Below are 22,685 nucleotides of genomic sequence, written 5' to 3' on the forward strand. Positions count from 1 at the left end.
CTACACCTCTCGCTGCATTATCAATAACTACTTTCCCCCTGGTCTCTACACCTCTCTCTGCATTATCAATAACTCCTGCTTGCTCCTTGGGGTGTACGGGCAGAGTAACTGTAGAGAAAAGCACTATGTGACAACTATTGATGAAATAGGGTTTTCTATATACATTTACTTGGTTGGTTGATTGGTTTGATTGATAGATTGATTGAAAGACTGATTGACTGACAGACTCACTGACTGACTGACTGACAGTTTGACTGCTTTATAGATTTATTGATTGACAGAGTCACTGACTGACAGTTTGATTGATTGAATTAGCTACACTTTATAGAAGTTGACACATCTTCCAAATGACCATCAACCATACACCTATTGTGAAGTAAACTCATCCAGCCATAAAGTGTCAAAACACAGGGTTGGCTTTCTCTTCTATACTGAACTAAAATATAAACTCAACCAGCCATAAAGTGTCAAAACACAGGGTTGGTTGGCTTTCTCTTCTATACTGAACTAAAATATAAACTCAACCAGCCATAAAGAGTCAAAACACAGGGTTGGCTTTCTCTTCTATACTGAACTAAAATATAAACTCAACCAGCCATAAAGTGTCAAAACACAGGGTTGGTTGGCTTTCTCTTCTATACTGAACTAAAATATAAACTCAACCAGCCATAAAGAGTCAAAACACAGGGTTGGCTTTCTCTTCTATACTGAACTAAAATATAAACTCAACCAGCTATAAAGAGTCAAAACACAGGGTTGGCTTTTTCTTCTATACTGAACTAAAATATAAACTCAACCAGCCACAAAGAGTCAAAACACAGGGTTGGCTTTCTCTTCTATACTGAACTAAAATATTAATGCAACATGCAATAACTTCAATCATTTTACTGAGTTACAGTTCATATAAGGAAATCAGTCAATTGAAAAAAAGTTTTTGGGCCCTAATTTATGGATTTCACATAACTGGGCAGGGGCACAGCCATGGGTGGGCCTGGGAGGGTATTGGCCCACCCACTGGGGAGCCAGGCCCAGCCAATCAAAACAAGTTTTCTCCACAAAAGGGCTTTATTACAGACAGAAATACTCCTCAGTTTCAGCAGCTGTCCGGGTGGCTGGTCTCAGACGATCCCTCATGTGAAGAAGCCGGATGTGGAGGTCCTGGGTTGGCGTGGTTACACGTGGTCTGTGGTTGTGAGGCCGGTTGGACATACTGCCAAATTCTCTAAAACGATGTTGGAGATGGCTTATGGTAGAGAAATTAACATTAAATTCTCTGGCAACAGTTCTGGAGGACATTCCTGTTGTCAGCATGCCAATTGCTCCCTCTAAAACTTGAGATGTATATTTTTGTTCAGTTTACTTTTTCTACTTCTCTGACTGAGCTCTGTTTACCCTAATCTAACAGCACCCTACCATGTTGTTGTCATGTTGTGCCTCTACCATGTTGTTGTCATGTTGTGTTTCTACCATGTTGTTGTCATGTTGTGTTGCTACCATGTTGTTGTCATGTTGTGTTGCTACCATGTTGTTGTCATGTTGTGTTTCTACCATGTTGTGTTGCTACCATGTTGTGTTGCTACCATGCTGTTGTCATGTTGTGTTGCTACCATGTTGTGTTTCTACCATGTTGTGTTGCTACCATGTTGTGTTGCTACCATGCTGTTGTCATGTTGTGTTGCTACCATGTTGTTGTCATGTTGTGATGCTACCATGTTGTTGTCATGTTGTGTTGCTACCATGCTGTTGTTATGTTGTGTTGCTACCATGTTGTTGTCATGTTGTGATGCTACCATGTTGTTGTCATGCTGTGTTGCTACCATGTTGTTGTCATATTGTGTTGCTACTATGTTGTTGTCATGCTGTGTTGCTACCATGTTGTTGTCATGTTGTGTTGCTACCATGTTGTTGTCATGCTGTGTTGCTACCATGTTGTTGTCATGTTGTGTTTCTACCATGTTGTTGTCATGTTGTGTTGCTACCATGTTGTTGTCATGCTGTGTTGCTACCATGTTGTTGTCATGTTGTGTTGCTACCATGTTGTTGTCATATTGTGTTGCTACTATGTTGTTGTCATGCTGTGTTTCTACCATGTTGTTGTCATGTTGTGTTGCTGCCATGTTGTGTTGCTACCATGTTGTTGTCATGTTGTGTTGCTACCATGTTGTGTTGCTACTATGTTGTTGTCATGTGTTGCTGCTTTGCTGTGTTGTTGTATTAGGTCTCTCTTTATGTAGTGTTGTGGTGCCTCTCTTGTTGTGATGTGTGTTTTGTCCTACATATTTATATTGTTTTATTTTATTTTTAATCCCAGGCCCCCGTCCCCGCAGGAGACCTTTTGCCTTCTGGTAGGCCGTCATTGTAAATAAGAATTTGTTCTTAACTGACTTGCCTAGTTAAATAAAGGTTAAATAAATAAAATAAAAAAAATGTGTGTGAAGCTCTGTGGTTATGTTTCCATTTATTAACAGATTATTTTAATCTTTAAAGGCTTACATACAGTACACACTACACGCCATAGACAGCCTAAAGTGGGGTCACTGCACTTTACCACTGTGGCTGAATCCCCCCCCATGCCACCCTAGTCCCTATTGCCCTGGTCAAAAGTAGTGCCCTATATAGGGAATAGGGTGTCGTTTAGCACACAGCCCATGTGTTACCCGGCATCGCCGGAGTTCCCTTATTAAAGAGTGAAATCATTTGGGGTCAGATCCGGCATGCAGCAGAAAAAAACAGCACTCAGAGGTTTGGGTTTGGAGGGAGGGAAGGAAGGAAGGAAGGAAGGAGGAGGAAGGAAGGAGGGAGGGAGGGAGGGAGGGAGGGAGGGAGGGAGGGAGGGGGAATGAGGGAGGGAGAGAGAGGGAGGGAGAGGGAGAGGGAGAGGAGGGAGGGAGGGAAGGAGGGAGGGGAGAGATGGAAGGAGGGAGGGAGGGAGAGGGAAGGAGGGAGAGGGAGGGGAGAGATGGAAGGAAGGAGGGAGGGAGGGATGGAGGGAGAGAGAAGTCAGCCAGTTCTACCACAGATTCATGCATATTTCATGCATAATTAGGTCTGTGAACATCTGCCAGGCTGAGGCAGCGCTACTAATAATTCATGCTGTTCTACTGGTCTCAGCTAAGGGCCGGGAGATGAAGCATCACCACTAAGGGTTCTGGGCTACTGGTGTGAACAACTACAGTACAGACAGGGACCTGTCACTTCCCTCTGAACCCTGTGGGTTCTCTGCTCTACAGTTCTCTACTCTCCTTTATCTGCTCTGTTCCACTCTCTCTGCCAAAAAAACTGTAAATGTGAGATGACAGATGAGCTCTACAGAGACAGATCACAACACGGGAGATTATCTTTGCCGCTGTGCTTCCGTTTGCTCTTTGGGGTCTAGGTTGAGCTGCTATAAAGCACTTTGTGACCACTGCTGATGTAAAATAGACTTTTGACTGACTGACACCTTGAACTCTCTCTCTCTCTCTCTCTCTCTCTCTCATATATATTAATATTCAGAATAGCACCACCAACAGATGGTAGATAAATCATTAATTCCTCTTAAACCTGTTTGTGTGCGTTTGAGAACCCAAAATGCTGAGCTAAATGAGGTCCTCCGATGCCGCTGCTGATACTGCTGCCGGGTGCATAGAGACAGTAACACTTGATGACAGCATGATTGCTACTGCTAACGGGTGCTGCTAACGGGTGCTGCTAGCTACTGAGTACAAGACATTGAAAAGATGTATTTTCAACCAAAAATTCTCTGGCAACAGCTAGCTAAGTTATCATTGCTGCTGCGTGCTGATAGCTAGTTAGCTAGCTAAGTTAGCATTGCTACTGGGTGCTGATAGCTAGTTAGCTAGTTAAGTTAGCATTGCTGCTGGGTGCTGATAGCTAGTTAGCTAGCTAAGTTAGCATTGCTGCTGGGTGCTGATAGCTAGTTAGCTAGTTAAGTTAGCATTGCTGCTGGGTGCTGATAGCTAGTTAGCTAGCTAAGTTAGCATTGCTACTGGGTGCTGACCGGAAACATGACCGAATACGAACAGTGTAGCTATTCCCTCCGCAAGGCAATCAAACAAGCTAAGCAACAGTGTAGAGACAAAGTGGAGTCGCAATTCAACGGCTCAGACACGAGAGGTATGTGGCAGGGTCTACTGTCAATCACGGACTACAAAAGGAAAACCAGCCCCGTCGCGGACCAGGATGTCTTGCTCCCAGGCAAACTAAACAACTTCTTTGCTCGCTTTGAGGACAATACAGTGCCACTGACACGGCCTGCTACCAAAGTCTGCGGGCTCTCCACTGCAGCCGACATGAGCAAAACATTTAAACGTGTCAACCCTCACAAGGCTGCAGGCCCAGACGGCATGCCCAGACGGCATCCCCAGCTGCGTCCTCAGAGCATGCGCAGACCAGCTGGCTGGTGTGTTTACGGCCCCCAGGTGGTGAGGGTAGGTAACAACATCTCCACCCCGCTGATCCTCAACACTGGGGCCCCACAAGGGTGCGTTCTCAGCCCTCTTCTGTACTCTCTGTTCACCCACGACTGCGTGGCCATGCACGCCTCCAACTCAATCATCAAGTTTGCAGACGAAACTACAGTGGTAGGTTTGATTGCCAACAACGACGAGACGGCCTACAGGGAGGAGGTGAGGGCCCTCGGAGTGTGGTGTCAGGAAAATAACTTCTCACTCAACGTCAACAAAACAAAGGAGATGATCGTGGACTTCAGGAAACAGCAGAGGGAGCACCCCCCTATCCACATTGAGGGGACAGCAGTGGAGAAGGTGGAAAGGTTTAAGTTCCTTGGCGTACACATCACGGACAAACTGAAGTGGTCCACCCACACAGACAGCGTGGTGAAGAAGGCACAACAGCGCCTCTTCAACCTCAGGAGGCTGAAGAAATTCGGCTTGTCACCAAAAACACTCATACATTTTACAGATGCACAATTGAGAGCATCCTGCCGGGCTGTATCACCGCCTGGTACGGCAGCTGCTCCGCCCACAACCGTAAGGCTCTCCAGAGGGTGCTGCGGTCTACACAACGCATCACTGGGGGCAAACTACCTGCCCTCCAGGACACCTACACCACCCGATGTCACAGGAAGCCCAAAAAGATCATCAAGGACAACCACCAGAGCCACTACCTGTTCACCCCGCTATCATCCAGAAGGCGAGGTCAGTACAGGTGCATCAAAGCTGGGACCGAGAGACTGAAAAACAGCTTCTATCTCAAGGCCATCAGACTGTTAAACAGCCATCACTAACATTGAGTGGCTGCTGCCAACATACTGACTCAACTCCAGCCACTTTAATAAAGGAAAAATTGATGTGATAAATGTATCACTAGCCACTTTAAACAATGCCACTTTATATAATGTTTTCATACCCTACATTACTCATCTCATATGTATATACTGTACTCTATACCATCTACTGCATCTTGCCACTGCCGTTCGGCCATCACTCATTCATATATTTTTTTAATGTACATATTCTTATTCATTCCTTTGCACTTTTGTGTATAAGGTAGTTGTTGTGAAATTGTTAGGCTAGGTTACTCGTTGGATATTACTGCATTGTTGGAACTAGAAGCACAAGCATTTCGCTACACTCGCATTAACATCTGCTAACCATGTGTATGTGACAAATAAAATTTGATTTGATTTAGAATACATTTTTTTCTAAATGACAGCACGGCACTTCTTACCAAGCTATTTCTGATTTGGAAACTAGTGGAAGGATTCATCCCTCCTCTGGTATGGTAACTATGGAAGGATTCATCCCTCCTCTGGTATGGTAACTATGGAAGGATTCAACCCTCCTCTGGTATGGTAACTATGGAAGGATTCATCCCTCCTCTGGTATGGTAACTATGGAAGGATTCATCCCTCCTCTGGTATGGTAACTATGGAAGGATTCAACCCTCCTCTGGTATGGTAACTATGGAAGGATTCATCCCTCCTCTGGTATGGTAACTATGGAAGGATTCATCCCTCCTCTGGTATGGTAACTATGGAAGGATTCAACCCTCCTCTGGTATGGTAACTATGGAAGGATTCGTCCCTCCTCTGGTATGGTAACTATGGAAGGATTCAACCCTCCTCTGGTATGGTAACTATGGAAGGATTCATCCCTCCTCTGGTATGGTAACTATGGAAGGATTCATCCCTCCTCTGGTATGGTAACTATGGAAGGATTCATCCCTCCTCTGGTATGGTAACTATGGAAGGATTCATCCCTCCTCTGGTATGGTAACTATGGAAGGATTCATCCCTCCTCTGGTATGGTAACTATGGAAGGATTCATCCCTCCTCTGGTATGGTAACTATGGAAGGATTCGTCCCTCCTCTGGTATGGTAACTATGGAAGGATTCGTCCCTCCTCTGGTATGGTAACTATGGAAGGATTCATCCTTCCTCTGGTATGGTAACTATGGAAGGATTCATCCATCCTCTGGTATGGTAATTATGGAAGGATTCGTCCCTCCTCTGGTATGGTAACTATGGAAGGATTCATCCTTCCTCTGGTATGGTAACTATGGAAGGATTCGTCCCTCCTCTGGTATGGTAACTATGGAAGGATTCATCCTTCCTCTGGTATGGTAACTATGGAAGGATTCATCCTTCCTCTGGTATGGTAACTATGGAAGGATTCATCCTTCCTCTGGTATGGTAACTATGGAAGGATTCAACCCTCCTCTGGTATGGTAACTATGGAAGGATTCGTCCCTCCTCTGGTATGGTAACTATGGAAGGATTCGTCCTCATCTCTATGTCAAGCCTGCCCTCTACAGGGGAAAGGTGGGATCATGATGAATTTGTAAAGGAGTATTTAAATGTAACTTTTACTTAACTAGGCAAGTCAGTTAAGAACAAATTGTTATTTATAATGACGGCCTACCAGGGAACAGTGGGGTTAACTGTCTTGTTCAGGGGGCAGAACGACAGATTTTTACCTTGTCAGTTCAGGGATTCGATCCAGCAACCTTTCTGTTGTTGGCCCAACGCTCTAACCACTAGGCTACCTGCCGCCCCAGTCGGCCTATGTTAGTCAGGGTTGGGGTCAATTTTAATTCCAGTCAATTCTGAAAGTAAATAGAATTTCAATTCCATATGTTCCTCATTGAAAAGTATTGAAGAGAATAGGAATTTCAGTGTAGATCTACATTGTGTCCCACCCGCCAACCCATCTTTTAAGCTACTGCTACTCTCTGTTCATCATATATGCATAGTCACTTTAACCATATCTACATGTACATACTACCTCAATCAGCCCGACTAACTGGTGTCTGTTTATAGCCTCTCTACTGTATATAGCCTCTCTACTGTATATAGCCTCTCTACTGTATATAGCCTCTCTCTACTGTATATAGCCTCTCTACTGTATATAGCCTCTCTCTACTGTATATAGCCTCCCTACTGTATATAGCCTCTCTACTGTATATAGCCTCTACTGTATATAGCCTCTCTACTGTATATAGCCTCTACTGTTATATAGCCTCTCTACTGTATATAGCCTCTCTACTGTATATAGCCTCTCTCTACTGTATATAGCCTCTCTCTACTGTATATAGCCTCCCTACTGTATATAGCCTCTCTACTGTATATAGCCTCTACTGTATATAGCCTATCTACTGTATATAGCCTCTACTGTTATATAGCCTCTCTACTGTATATAGCCTCTCTACTGTATATAGCCTCTCTCTACTGTATATAGCCTCTCTCTACTGTATATAGCCTCTCTCTACTGTATATAGCCTCTACTTTTATAGCCTCTCTCTACTGTATATAGCCTCTCTACTGTATATAGCCTCTCTACTGTATATAGCCTCTCTACTGTATATAGCCTCTCTACTGTATATAGCCTCTACTTTTATAGCCTTGCTACTGTATATAGCCTCTCTACTGTATATAGCCTCTCTACTGTATATAACCTCTCTACTGTATATAGCCTCTCTACTGTATATATCCTCTCTACTGTATATAGCCTCTCTACTGTATATAACCTCTCTACTGTATATAGCCTCTCTACTGTATATAACCTCTACTTTTATAGCCTTGCTACTGTATATAGCCTCTCTACTGTATATAGCCTCTCTACTGTATATAGCCTCTCTACTGTATATAACCTCTCTACTGTATATAGCCTCTCTACTGTATATAACCTCTCTACTGTATATAACCTCTCTACTGTATATAGCCTCTCTACTGTATATAGCCTCTCTACTGTATACAGCCTCTCTAATGTATATAGCCTCTCTACTGTATATAGCCTCTCTACTGTATACAGCCTCTCTACTGTATATAGCCTCTCTACTGTATATAGCCTGTCTTTTTACTGTTGTTTTATTTCTTTACCTACCTATTGTTCACCTAACACCTTTTTTGCACTATTGGTTAGAGCCTGTAAGTAATCATTTCACTGTAAGGTCTACTACACCTGTTGTATTCAGCATTTCACTGTGAGGTCTACTACACCTGTTGTATTCAGCATTTCACTGTGAGGTCTACTACACCTGTTGTATTCAGCATTTCACTGTGAGGTCTACTACACCTGTTGTATTCAGCATTTCACTGTGAGGTCTACTACACCTGTTGTATTCAGCATTTCACTGTAAGGTCTACTACACCTGTTGTATTCAGCATTTCACTGTGAGGTCTACTACACCTGTTGTATTCAGCATTTCACTGTGAGGTCTACTACACCTGTTGTATTCAGCATTTCACTGTGAGGTCTACTACACCTGTTGTATTCAGCCTTTCACTGTGAGGTCTACTACACCTGTTGTATTCAGCCTTTCACTGTGAGGTCTACTACACCTGTTGTATTCAGCATTTCACTGTGAGGTCTACTACACCTGTTGTATTCAGCATTTCACTGTGAGGTCTACTACACCTGTTGTATTCAGCATTTCACTGTGAGGTCTACTACACCTGTTGTATTCAGCATTTCACTGTGAGGTCTACTACACCTGTTGTATTCAGCATTTCACTGTGAGGTCTACTACACCTGTTGTATTCAGCATTTCACTGTGAGGTCTACTACACCTGTTGTATTCAGCATTTCACTGTGAGGTCTACTACACCTGTTGTATTCAGCATTTCACTGTAAGGTCTACTACACCTGTTGTATTCAGCATTTCACTGTGAGGTCTACTACACCTGTTGTATTCAGCATTTCACTGTGAGGTCTACTACACCTGTTGTATTCAGCATTTCACTGTGAGGTCTACTACACCTGTTGTATTCAGCATTTCACTGTAAGGTCTACTACACCTGTTGTATTCAGCATTTCACTGTGAGGTCTACTACACCTGTTGTATTCAGCATTTCACTGTGAGGTCTACTACACCTGTTGTATTCAGCATTTCACTGTGAGGTCTACTACACCTGTTGTATTCAGCATTTCACTGTGAGGTCTACTACACCTGTTGTATTCAGCATTTCACTGTGAGGTCTACTACACCTGTTGTATTCAGCATTTCACTGTGAGGTCTACTACACCTGTTGTATTCAGCATTTCACTGTGAGGTCTACTACACCTGTTGTATTCAGCATTTCACTGTGAGGTCTACTACACCTGTTGTATTCAGCATTTCACTGTGAGGTCTACTACACCTGTTGTATTCAGCATTTCACTGTGAGGTCTACTACACCTGTTGTATTCAGCATTTCACTGTGAGGTCTACTACACCTGTTGTATTCAGCATTTCACTGTGAGGTCTACTACACCTGTTGTATTCAGCATTTCACTGTGAGGTCTACTACACCTGACAAATAAACTTTGATTTGATTCTGAATTGACTGAAATTTAAATGGAACTGACCCTTAACCCAGACGTTAGTACGTCATCAAAAGTGCACAAATCAGATCAAACCTTTTATTTAAATTTATTTTTTACACTAAAACATACAAAACATCATAGAATAGCTTCCCTGTGATCAGTGTGGATCAAAGAAGAGAACCCGTAGACACTACAGATGAAAGACGGGCAAATTGAACCGTTTCTGAAAGTGGCTTTAAAAACGTATTTTAGCTCAGTAACTGTTATTAACGGAGAGAGGAAGCCTTTCATCACCATCCGTTGTTTACTAAATTAAAAAAAGGTGATGCAGTCTTATCTATAGTGCCTGTAGATTTAAACATCTGAATTATTTCATGCACCATCTCTTTCGGGGGCATCTCCTACGCATCATTATCGTCAGGTCCAGGAGATATCGAGTTACTGACTGGGTTTGATCGGACTCTTCTCATCCAGAAACTGAACTAATAATGTAACAATAGAATACAGAGAGGAGGATTTATTTTTTGGGGGGGGAAGGACTCATGACACAAAAAGCTGTAAATTAACTAAAAGCTTTAAAAAAAATCTCTCTCTCTCTCTCTCTCTCTCTCTCTCTCTCTCTCACACACACACACACACACACAAGCACAAGCTGATGTAGGCTGCTTTCCACATGGCACCCTATTCCCTATATAGTGCACTACTTTGGACCAGGGCCCTATTCCCTATATAGTACACTACTTTAGACCAGCGCCCTATTCCCTATATAGTGCAGTACTTTAGACCAGGGCCCTATATATAGTGCACTACTTTTGACCGGGCCCCGTAGGGAATAGGGTGCGATTTGGGACACATTGCAGGCTTCCATTTTACTGTCTGTTTATGTCTGGTGAATGTTCCAGAGGAGTTGAATAGGCTTTTCACAGCACTTCACTAATGATCAACCCTGTGGCTCTGACCCTTAATCACAACTCTCAGTTCCATTAATCAGACCAGTGTTTCCCAAACTTGGTCCTCGGGACCCTAAAGGGGTCCACGTTTTTTTTTTTTTTCTTTCTTTTTTTTCGCCCTAACAGTTGATTCAAATGATCAAAGCCTGATGATTAGTTGATTAGTGTTAAGGGAGGGAGGGAGGGAGGGAGGGAGGGAGGGAGGGAGGGAGGGAGGGAGGGAGGGAGGGAGGGAGGGAGGAGAAATATTTTTTTTAAATTGTTCACACATTTTGGGGTTCAGAGGACTGAGTTTGGCAAACCCTGCAGTCATTGGACGAAGGCGTCTTCAGGAAGGAGGGAGTTTTGTTGAGAGCCGCGACACTCGGTCTGAATATTAACACGCATCGCTTGTGCTTTTGGAAGCATAAGAACCTATTCTTTCATATCGGTGAGAAATAATAATAATAATTATAAAACATTTTTTTTAAAAGGTTAAAATTGATACACACCTTTATAATCGGGTTAGGATTCTACAGGCATATCTAGATGTTACAGCGGTTGTTTTGCAGAAAACAGAGTGGACTACCTGTGCTAATTAGCTACCTGCATCTCTGAACACACGTGTGTAAATGGAAAAGACAGAAGCCACAAACCTGTTGTCACTGACAAATACTGCAACTGTGTTAAAACCAGTAAGTGTGTATTTTGCATTTGTGAAATGATTTTTAATGTGATATGAAAGTAGAGGGATTTATGTTTCTACAACCGTGTCGCAATTGAGAATCGATTCAAGTTTAGACATCCAGGGCAGAAGAGAGGCCATTAACTAGGCAGACATGGAGTATTTGACTGTTTTAGCTGCCAGAACATGTAAGGTCCTTGGACTAATTTACCTTTTAAACAGAACATGTAAGGTTCTTGGACCTGAGTAAAAATCCTTTGAAGAAGTTTTGTTTTAGGTCTACTTAACTTCAGGCAACTTTTATTTTTATTTTACTCCACTACATTCCTAAAGAAAATAATGTACTTTTTACTACCATACAATTTTCCCTGACACCTAAAAAAGTACTTGTTTACATTTCAAATGCTTAGAAAAATGGTCCAATTCACACACTTAAGAAAAACACATCTCTACGGCCTCTGATCTGGCGGACTCACAGACTCACTAAAACACACATGCTTCTTTTATAAATTATGTCTGAGTGTTGGAGTGTGCCCATTGCTATCCTTAAAAATAGTACAGTACAAAAAAAGTAAAAAAAAAAAATTATGAAATGTATGAAATGTATGCATTCACTACTGTAAGTCGCTCTGGATAAGAGCGTCTGCTAAATGACTAAAAATGTAAATATAAATGTAATGTAAAATGTAAAAAAATGAATGAAAAACAAATCATGCCGTCTAGTTTTTGCTGAATATAAGGAATTGAAGTGACTTAGAGCATCTACTTTGATTTCTGATACAACACCGTTATTGGAGGTGAGAATCTCCACGGGTCAATTTACATTAACTACCGTAGTCGAACTCAGAAAATACAACAGTACAAACATTAACAAGACTTTTGAGGACGAGATGGTCGTATAGATTTGAAAGGGAAATATCAGAGGCCCCCCCCCCCCCCACACACACACACTGCCTTAACTTACCTCATTTGCACTCACAGTATATAGACTTTTTGTTTTCTTTTGTTCTACTGTATTATTGACTGTATGTTTGTTTTACTCCATGTGTAACTCTGTGTTGTTGTATGTGTCGAACTGCTTTGCTTTATCTTGGCCAGGTCGCAGTTGTAAATGAGAACTTGTTCTCAACTAGCCTACCGGTGGGCGCCCTGCCTCCGGAATAAAGGACTTGTTCTCAACTAGCCTACCTGGTTAAATAAAGGACTTGTTCTCAACTAGCCTACCTGGTTAAATAAAGGACTTGTTCTCAACTAGCCTACCTGGTTAAATAAAGGTGAAATAAATAACACACACCACACACACACACACAAAGCCATGAAATTATAATGTCATCCACCAGGAGTCGCCAGTGGCTAGGCTATCAGTTTGCCTCCGAAAGTCGACAATGCAGCAACAGCATTAATCATGATATGTAATTCAGACTAACAGTCTGACAATAATCAGTCACTGCAACCATTTTTACACAGCCACAGGTATTGATGTGAATCTGAGTGTCGTCTGGTTCATTTGAGTTTCCGTTGTGATGAAGTAAAGTAAAGACAGGGAAAAGGTCTGTGGTTAGGGGTCATTGTTGTTGGCGCTTTCGGTCGAAAGCGGCCCGCGTCTGGGCTCAAGCATAGGCTCTCTCTCCCTGTCTCTCTCTCTCTCTCTCTCTGTCTCTCTCTGTCCCTCTATGTCTCTCTCTCTCTGTCTCTCTCTCTCTGTCTCTCTCTGTCCCTCTCTGTCTCTCTCTCTCTGTCTCTCTCTCTCTCTCTGTCTCTCTCTCTCTCTCTCTGTCTCTCTCTCTCTCCCTCTCTGTCTCTCTCTCTGTCTCTCTCTCTGTCTCTCTCTGTCTGTCTGTCTCTCTGTCTGTCTGTCTCTCTCTCTGTCTCTCTCTCTCTCTGTCTCTCTCTCTGTCTCTCTCTCTGTCTGTCTCTCTGTCTGTCTCTCTGTCTCTCTCTCAGTTCAGTTCTCAGTTTGTTCAGTCCAACGAGATAAAGTCTAAGGCACTCGGGTGCAATGGAATCTTTGGTTCCCTTCTTGGAAGAGATAAAGACTGCGGTTAGTCTTGAGTAAAACAAAGATGCAGGTTCCTCTCAGGTGATTCTTCATCATAAAAGTCAAATTTGCTTAGGGTTTCTTGCAGCGATGTTAGGTTTCCAAGGAGATGGGATCATTGAGACCTTCCAGGCGTGGCCTACACCTCACAAAGATCTGATCTAATTTCTGGTCAGTAAATCCTCTTATTTTATAGGGAGACTAGCAGAAGGCGAGCTCTAATGACCGGTATGTGTCATTGGGACCGCTCCGTTGATGGTAAGGATTCAGCATAGCAATGTTCATACGATATAAACCTGAGATGTGCCCGGTGTTCACAGAATGCCCCAAAAAAAAAGTGTCTTAAACAAGAACAAACTATCTCCAGGGTGAAATATTGTAGTCTGCAGAGTCCAAACATGGCCCTAGTCAAAACCCCACACAATCCACAAGGTTATATCAACAAGTCACAGCTTCAACAGTTTTAATACAGTGAAGAAAACGACATGTTTACAATGTCCTTTCTTTTCTTTTGTTGTTCTTGACATTTTCTCTTCATTAAAAAGGAGAGTGAGGGAAGAACGGTTCCTTTGTTAAAGCAAGACTCTTGTCGCCCAAGGTCTCTTGACGACTGTAATATAAAATTAATAACAATTGCTTCCCCCCCCAAAAAAAAACATATTTTTTTACTACTAGTCCTGGTTATAGGTAACAATCCTTAGTACACTGAGTGTACAAAACATTAAGAACACCTGTTCTTTCCATGTCATAGACTGACCAGGTGAATCCAGGTGAAAGCTATGATCCCTTATTGATGTCACCTGTTAAATCCACTTCAATCCTTGTAGATGAAGGTGGAGGAGACGGGTTAAACAAGGATTTTTAAGCCTTGCGACAATTGAGACATAGATTGTGTATGTGTCCCATTCAGAGGGTGAATGGGCAAGACAAAAATATTGAAGTACCTTTGAACGGGGTATGGCAGTAGGTGCCAGGCACACCAGTTAAAGTGTGTCAAGAACGGGAACGCTGCTGGGTTTCTTTTCACGCTCAACCATTTCCCGTGTGCGTGCAGCAACTGTTATTTATTTTTGGTTGTTCCTTCAGTTAGCGAGGTGCCTGAGAGCTGCGACAAGGGCTAACATCTTGTACGTCGTCCTCTTGGTGCGCAAGACAAATAAAAATCCAACAAAACAGACCTCCAGTTGTGGCATTGAATGACACAACGCAGAACGAAGCAGGCTACATAGGCAGCAGCATGAGTCCATGGATCCATCCTGCCTGTTTACAGGCTGAGGACGGTGGTTAGGTCCCTTGATACCAATTGAGCAATGAACAACACCTTGTAGAATCAATGCCCTGAAGATAGGAGTTCCTAATAAACTGTCCGTTGAGTGTAAACACATAATGATCCACATGGGGAAAACACACTAGGCCTAAATGAAACCATCTGTAGCCTACTTTTCAGACAACTTTACACACAGCCTACACTCTCCCTCCCTCCCTCCCTCATAGGGTCTCTCTCACACATCACGTTCTCTCTCGCTCACACACACACACACACACACACACACACACACAGAGAGAGAACATTAGCATCGTAGCTCAAGTCATTGCGGGATTCTGAAACAACTGAATTGAGACATATTTATTGTCAACCTACTATGTGTATTGAACAGTATTCCAGAGGAAAAACAGTACTGCGTGGATGTCTTGGAGTCTGATAACTCTGAGGAGGACGTTGGGAAAAAATATCTTGGGTATTCAGTTGACTGATACCCCATTTCATTGCTTCCCTAACCCAACCTTGTTTAACATTATCTAGTCTAAATATGGCATGATTTCACAAATTTTAACCTTCAGCATCACTTTAAAAATAGGTACTTTTATTTGGAAAGCAAATTCCACTATTTTACCTAATCCTTATTGTGGCTAGCTTCACAACACATAACCCGGTCAGGTTGAGCCTCATTAGCCAGATGAAGCTATCTGGCGGCTTATAACATTAGCTTTAGGGCAACAGGGTTAAGTAGCTGGCTAGCTATTTATTTTCATGAACTGAAGTTCAATTTCAATAGACGAACAACAAGTGGCAACCTAGCTAATACTAAACTCACAAGGATTACTAAATAATTTGCTAAGAATAATGAAAATGACTGCTGTTTCTACTGGTAATTGTTTTCAGGCTGGTAGTATTGGTGCTAGCTAGGTTACCAAGCTAAAGCTAACTAGCTAGCTAGCCCAGGAAGTAGCGGTCAAGCAAATAATGCTTTATTACCAACGCGGTATTTGAAACACATCGTTCGTGGCCGGTGTGTTTGCTTGTTTGTAGACTTTGTTTTGTACAGCTTTGACAGTGCTACTGATAGTAGTGGTGGCGCTTGGCTGCATATTCATTACACATATAATTATATAATAGAACTGTGTTATTTGACTTATCAAATAATTAAAAAGCTTATTTAACACGTCAAAGTGTTATTTGACATGTATTTTTTTTTTTTGACAAGCAAAGCCCCCAAACTGCGCTCCATACTTACTCAGTAACAGCTTCCTCCTTGCCTGACAGTCAGCAGCAGCAAGTCACAGAGAAATTAATATATTTATTTTTTTAAGAGAAATGCCATGGCGGTCAAAGTGTAATATGAGAAATAGCCCCAAAAAATAAAAAATGCAACCCGTGACCAATACAATTTTTACCTGCAACATAGTTTTTTTTAAGTATCTCAATGTAGGAAAATATCTGACATGGCAACCCTACAGACGGCTCCGTAGTGTTAGAAAACATCAGACATGGCAACCCTACAGACGGCTCTGTCTGACGTCACGCACTCAATAAAGCTCAGCCAATCAGCCGACGGGGTTCTATTTCGAATTTTCCACCCGCCTTTCCGCCGAAAGACATTTTGTGGACGGGACATGAGTATAATATTTTCCCGCCTGTGTGTGATGTAGGATATGAAATCTAACACCATTTGAAGCTGTGATGTCCCTCATTCCATTTCATTTGGTCTTCCGACTGGGATTTTTTATTTATTTTTGTTTTTAATTTTTATTTATTTAATTAACCATCAACTTTTGACTGAACATTATGTCACAGCCAATGACAAAGCACATGCCTGCAATCCTTATATCATAGGGCCTGCAGGAGAGTGGTTTGGTCACTTCCAGAGATCGATTTATAGCCAACTTGATCAAAGTAATAAAAAAAAAAAAATTATGAATAGATTTTAAACAAAAAAAATAAACACTTTGTCATGGACGGACAAGATTAATGTGAGATGAAAAGTGTGTTCCTATCGCGTTCAGGAAGCTAGAGCACAGTGGTGGTGGTGGGGGGGGGGGGGGGGGGGGGTAGATGTTTTGATCAAGACAGACCTTCAGAAATGATGCACATTTTCTCTAACACTTAAAATACAAAATATAGGTGGTGGGCTGAAAAATGAGAAGTTCATCGAACCAAGTCGAAGGAGGAGCTGATTTTTTTTGTTTTTGTATATGACAGTAAAACAATCTTATTATGACTATACAATTTGTTGGCACCTTTAATTCGTGCACATTTTTTCATAAAAAGTTGGAACACACTTACTCATTCAAGGGTTTTTCTTTATTTGTACTATTTTCTACATTGTTGAATAGTAGTGAAGACATCAAAACTATAAAATAACACATATGGAATTATGTATTAACCGAAAATATATCAAATATATTTTATAATTGAGATTCTTCAAAGTAGCCACTCTTTGCCTTGATGACAGCTTTGCACTCTTTTGGCATTCTCTCTTCATTCCCTTGAATGAGTAGCTGTGTCCAAACTTTTGACTGGTACTGTAAGTTATCACACCCCTTTGCTATGACACGCCAAATTGAGCTGAGGTACATTAACTTACTTTGATCATCCTTGAGATGATCTAAACCATGAGTTTCAGACCAGTATGTAGAGGGGGGTCTAGTTTCAGACCAGTATGTAGAGGGATCTAGTGTTAGACCAGTATGTAAGGGGGGTCTAGTTACAGACCAGTATGTAAGGGGGGTCTAGTTACAGACCAGTATGTAGAGGGGGGTCTAGTTTCAGACCAGTATGTAGAGTTTTTTCCCCCCAGGTGTTTTCTACTCCGGCTTCGTTGGGTTACACTACACACACAGTCATTGAACGAAGGCGTCTTTTGTACGGGAGGAGTTTTGTTCCAGTCTGAACATCAACACGCATCACTTCCGGTACGGTTTAGGAAGAGCATGAGGTTCTCATGCTTTCATACCAGAGAGAAGTTATTTACAAGAAAACGAAAAGGTTAAATTGATACACACGTTTTTATAGGGTTAGCGTTCCCAACACGGCCATACCTCTGTTACAGATCTTGTTTACGGAAGACAAGAGGCAACCACCTGTGCTAATTAGCTATCTAGCATGCTCTGAACACCTGTGCTAATTAGCATGCTCTGAAAACCTGTGCTAATTAGCTATCTAGCATGCTCTGAACACCTGTGCTAATTAGCATGCTCTGAACACCTGTGCTAATTAGCTATCTAGCATGCTCTGAACACCTGTGCTAATTAGCATGCTCTGAACACCTGTGCTAATTAGCATGCTCTGAACACCTGTGCTAATTAGCATGCTCTGAACACCTGTGCTAATTACATTACATTAAGTCATTTAGCAGACGCTCAGCATGCTCTGAACACCTGTGTGTGAGCCTAACTCAGGAAGTATAGCGGAAGTAGTTTAGTAGGATGATGGCTCCATAGCTGTATGGGTCTGTAACTACTACAGTGTTGTGTAGTAGAATAGAGGCTCCATAGCTGTATGGGTCTGTAACTGCTACAGTGTAGTTTAGTAGAATGGAGGCTCCATAGCTGTATGGATCTGTAACTGCTACAGTGTAGTTTAGTAGGATGGAGGCTCCATAGCTGTATGGATCTGTAACTGCTACAGTGCTGTGTAGTAGAATAGAGGCTCCATAGCTGTATGGGTCTGTAACTGCTACAGTGTAGTTTAGTAGAATGGAGGCTCCATAGCTGTATGGATCAATAATAACCACTAGTGTATATTTTTTATTTTGAAGGATTCCTTCTCGCTGATGAAAGGTAAGGTCCATATGTTACAGAAAGCCGTATCGCAAGCAATGACCGACGTTTGTAAACATAAAAAAAAAAAAAAAAACACACAGTGTTGTGTAGTGCACTATGAGCCGTTCGTTGGGCGAAGCTAAGCTCTGAAAACCGTAGGGACAAGGCCGCCTGCAGTTTGAGAGCCAAGCAGAGACAGTTAGAAGACATCATTCAATAGTCAAACAGCTAGAAGAATAACAAACAAAAAAACTACAGAACACTGATGCATATCAAGCAACAAGTGTCTTTTAAATAGCATGAATCATAGAATTACTAAAGAAATATCAAATATACAATGACTCCAACAATAACAGGAAATAAATACTAACCGTGTACGCAGGAAGGGAAGAGAGGGGACAACCAGAACTTACACAGGAAGGGAAGAGAGGGGACAACCAGAACTTACACAGGAAGGGAAGAGAGGGGACAACCAGAACTTACACAGGAAGGGAAGAGAGGGGACAACCAGAACTTACACAGGAAGAGAAGAGAGGGGACAACCAGAACTTACACAGGAAGGGAAGAGAGGGGACAACCAGAACTTACACAGGAAGGGAAGAGAGGGGACAACCAGAACTTACACAGGAAGGGAAGAGAGGGGACAACCAGAACTTACACAGGAAGGGAAGAGAGGGGACAACCAGAACTTACACAGGAAGGGAAGAGAGGGGACAACCAGAACTTACACAGGAAGAGAAGAGAGGGGACAACCAGAACTTACACAGGAAGGGAAGAGAGGGGACAACCAGAACTTACACAGGAAGGGAAGAGAGGGGACAACCAGAACTTACACAGGAAGGGAAGAGAGGGGACAACCAGAACTTACACAGGAAGGGAAGAGAGGGGACAACCAGAACTTACACAGGAAGGGAAGAGAGGGGACTAATTATTTAGGATGGCATAAAAGAAGTGGCGACTTCAGGAGCCAAACCTCGCCATGGTCCATTCCACGGGGTCAATCTGATCCAAGCCAAGCTCTACTGTGCTCGCCTGGTTCCACATCCACCCTAGTTGTTAAAACGGGACAATGTGAAAATATAAAAATCAGAGCCAGCACAGTATGCTTCAGGATGACCCTATAGCGCGAATCAAGCATATGATGCTTCCGTGGGGTATTCAATAGTCACATTGAGCAACAGGGGACAACTCATCCGACCCATCACAGCAGGGTGATTACAGATCCACTGCGGTGACAGAAGAACGAGAGGCAGAGGCTGTGAGACGGAGAGAGATGTGTATAAAAGGACGTCGCGCCGCTTGCTTAGAGAGAGTACCACTTCTTCCCGATCGGGGATCACACGGAACCTCAAACCCAGGACCACTGCTTCACAAAACACGCGTGACCCGTCGTCCTAGACGGGTCGTACCCGGTCGCGTTACAGAAAAGCCAGTTTAACAGTAAAGAAGGAGACACTTCAGTCTAAAAAGGGTGAGTGTCACAGATCCCATCTGCTACACATGCAGCAAAGCTAAGCATTTAAAAAGTCTCTGTTTCATTCAACAACAAAAATTAAGTTTTGTGAATAGTGAGAAAGAATGAGTCGAAGATGCACCCTGCATGAAAAAGGTAAGTGCTTCCATTTAATATAAAAAGGCACCATAATAATAATAAACTGAATTGAAATCATATTATCTCCTCCTTGTCCCCCCCCAAAAAATGTACACATGTCAAGCTATTTAAACACTATTTTACCAGAAAATACAGCATGGTATTTCTTACTTCTAAAAACAACTAAAGGATGTACTCGGCAGGAAAAATAAGGTTTCCTCAGCTAAATAGAGATGAGAGAGGAGCACAAACCAGCGGAATCACAGTAGCAGTGGATCTATAACCAGCCCGTTTATAGCCTGGGTGCCAGTCTGTTTGTGCCATCATTCCACTCCTCAACCACAGTAGCAGTGGATCTATAACCAGCCCGTTTATAGCCTGGGTGCCAGTCTGTTTGTGCCATCATTCCACTCCTCAACCACAGTAGCAGTGGATCTATAACCAGCCCGTTTATAGCCTGGGTGCCAGTCTGTTTGTGCCATCATTCCACTCCTCAACCACAGTAGCAGTGGATCTATAACCAGCCCGTTTATAGCCTGGGTGCCAGTCTGTTTGTGCCATCATTCCACTCCTCAACCACAGTAGCAGTGGATCTATAACCAGCCCGTTTATAGCCTGGGTGCCAGTCTGTTTGTGCCATCATTCCACTCCTCAACCACAGTAGCAGTGGATCTATAACCAGCCCGTTTATAGCCTGGGTGCCAGTCAGTTTGTGCCATCATTCCACTCCTCACCCACTTATTGTTTGGTCATGACGAGGAGTGGAATGATGGCACAAACAGACTGGTACCCAGGCTAGCCTGTGTAATCCTAGCGACAACAATAACACGTAGCGGTGTGGGGAGAAGAAGAAATGCTTTTAAAAACAGCACACATTGATCTAACATAACTTAAAAGCATCATAAATAATACCTTGAAAATTATTAAATACAATATTATTTGACCACAGTATGAATGTTTGAAAGAAAATATAAATCTACAGTGATGACGAAAAACAAAAACGGGAGAGATTTCTCCATTTCGCGCCGAAGCGCAGTAAAAACACGGTTTTGAGACAGATAATGCCGTTGACGGGGGAAATATTGAAACGAAACAGTAAAAACGAAGTACAAAAAAAAAAAAAAAGGTAATATAATCAAAATGGGGGAGAACATGAAGAGGCCGTTTTAAAAAGCTCCAGTATCCACAGAAAAAAAAAAAAATCCATTGAAGTTACCCATTATCATCAGGATTCTGTTTACAGTAACATTTAAAATAGATATTTTTCCTCTCTGTACATAGCACTGTTTCTTTCCCTTTAGTTTTCTATTTACAAAACAAACTCCGGTTTCTATTTTCTCCCACCAGTTGTTTTTGTTCCTCCCCCCCCACAGTTCTGTAGGGATAGATCTCCTCCTCTCCCTTTCAGTCTAGTGAGATCACGTCTGGTATCGAACCATATATCACTGCCGCCGCTGCGTTCGACCTGCTGTCCCTTTCTCTATCCCGATCCCTCTCTCTCAAACTACTTGACGACACCAGACTGGAGCTGCTACCGCTGTTACTGCCCCCGTTGGCTGCTGCCAGGGCGCTGCTGCTCCCACCCACGGGTGTCCCCGGTTGGTCCAGGAACATCTGGGAGGAGCTGTAAGGCAGGAAGCGGTTCAGGAGCAAGTCGTGGTCATCGGAGGCTGAGGCCGCCGCAGCTGCTGCCATCACCATGTTGTAATGCTGCAGACAGGGAGGCAGAGAGGAGAGTCAAGTAAAATCACATTTATTTATAAAGCCATTTTTTTACATCAACGGTTACGTAGCCGGACCGCAAAGAGCAGAAGCACAATGATTAAAAATAACTAAATAAAAAGGAAAGCTCGAGAGAAGAAAGCAGACTGGCAGCGCCAGGACCAGATGTAGAAGTGACTAAAAGCACTGATGCCGTTTCTATGACGGTGGTCTCTCCCAGTGTCTTGACTGGTCCTGTCCGGTCAAGTCGCTACCAGACGGTTCTATCCTGTGAAGTCGCTACCAGACGGTTCTATCCTGTGAAGTCGCTACCAGACGGTCCTATCCTGTGAAGTCGCTACCAGACGGTCCTATCCTGTGAAGTCGCTACCAGACGGTCCTATCCTGTGAAGTCGCTACCAGACGGTCCTATCCTGTGAAGTCGCTACCAGACGGTCCAATCCTGTGAAGTCGCTACCAGACGGTCCTATCCTGTGAAGTCGCTACCAGACGTTTCTATCCTGTGAAGTCGCTACCAGACGTTTCTATCCTGTGAAGTCGCTACCAGACGGTTCTATCCTGTGAAGTCGCTACCAGACGGTTCTATCCTGTGAAGTCGCTACCAGACGGTCCTATCCTGTGAAGTCGCTACCAGACGGTCCTATCCTGTGAAGTCGCTACCAGACGGTTCTATCCTGTGAAGTCGCTACCTGATGGTTGTCTCCCTGGAGGAATGAGAAGAAGTTGAGGTCCAGGTCGTTGGGGGTGTGGTAGTAGTGGCTGTAGTCCTGTATGAGGGGAGGAGGAGGTGGGATATAGCTGGTCTCAACGGGAGGCATGCTGGGAGCTCTGGCCACCGGAGATACCTGGCTGTGGAGGTTCAACACGCTGTAGGGAGAAGACGATGATGAAGATTACGTATTGAACAAAA

At 43.0% G+C, this 22,685-nt stretch overlaps 1 protein-coding gene across 2 annotated transcripts in view; it reads right to left on the minus strand.

Moving 5' to 3' along the window:
• Positions 1-20,059: 20,059 nt before the first annotated feature.
• pias1b (protein inhibitor of activated STAT, 1b) overlaps positions 20,060-22,685 on the minus strand; it is a 42,230-nt gene continuing 39,604 nt past the window's right edge. For both annotated transcript variants that reach the window (XM_082968209.1, XM_014170414.3), the window contains exons 12-13: positions 22,465-22,642; positions 20,060-21,763 (exon numbers count right to left, since the gene is read on the minus strand). In XM_082968209.1, the coding sequence (XP_082824335.1) occupies positions 21,458-21,763; positions 22,465-22,642 (484 nt within the window). In that variant the 3' untranslated portion in view covers positions 20,060-21,457. The remainder of the gene's footprint in view (positions 21,764-22,464; positions 22,643-22,685) is intronic.

The sequence above is a fragment of the Salmo salar genome, chromosome 23 (genome assembly GCF_965601325.2).
Source record: "Salmo salar chromosome 23, fSalSal1, whole genome shotgun sequence".
NCBI lineage: Eukaryota > Metazoa > Chordata > Actinopteri > Salmoniformes > Salmonidae > Salmo > Salmo salar.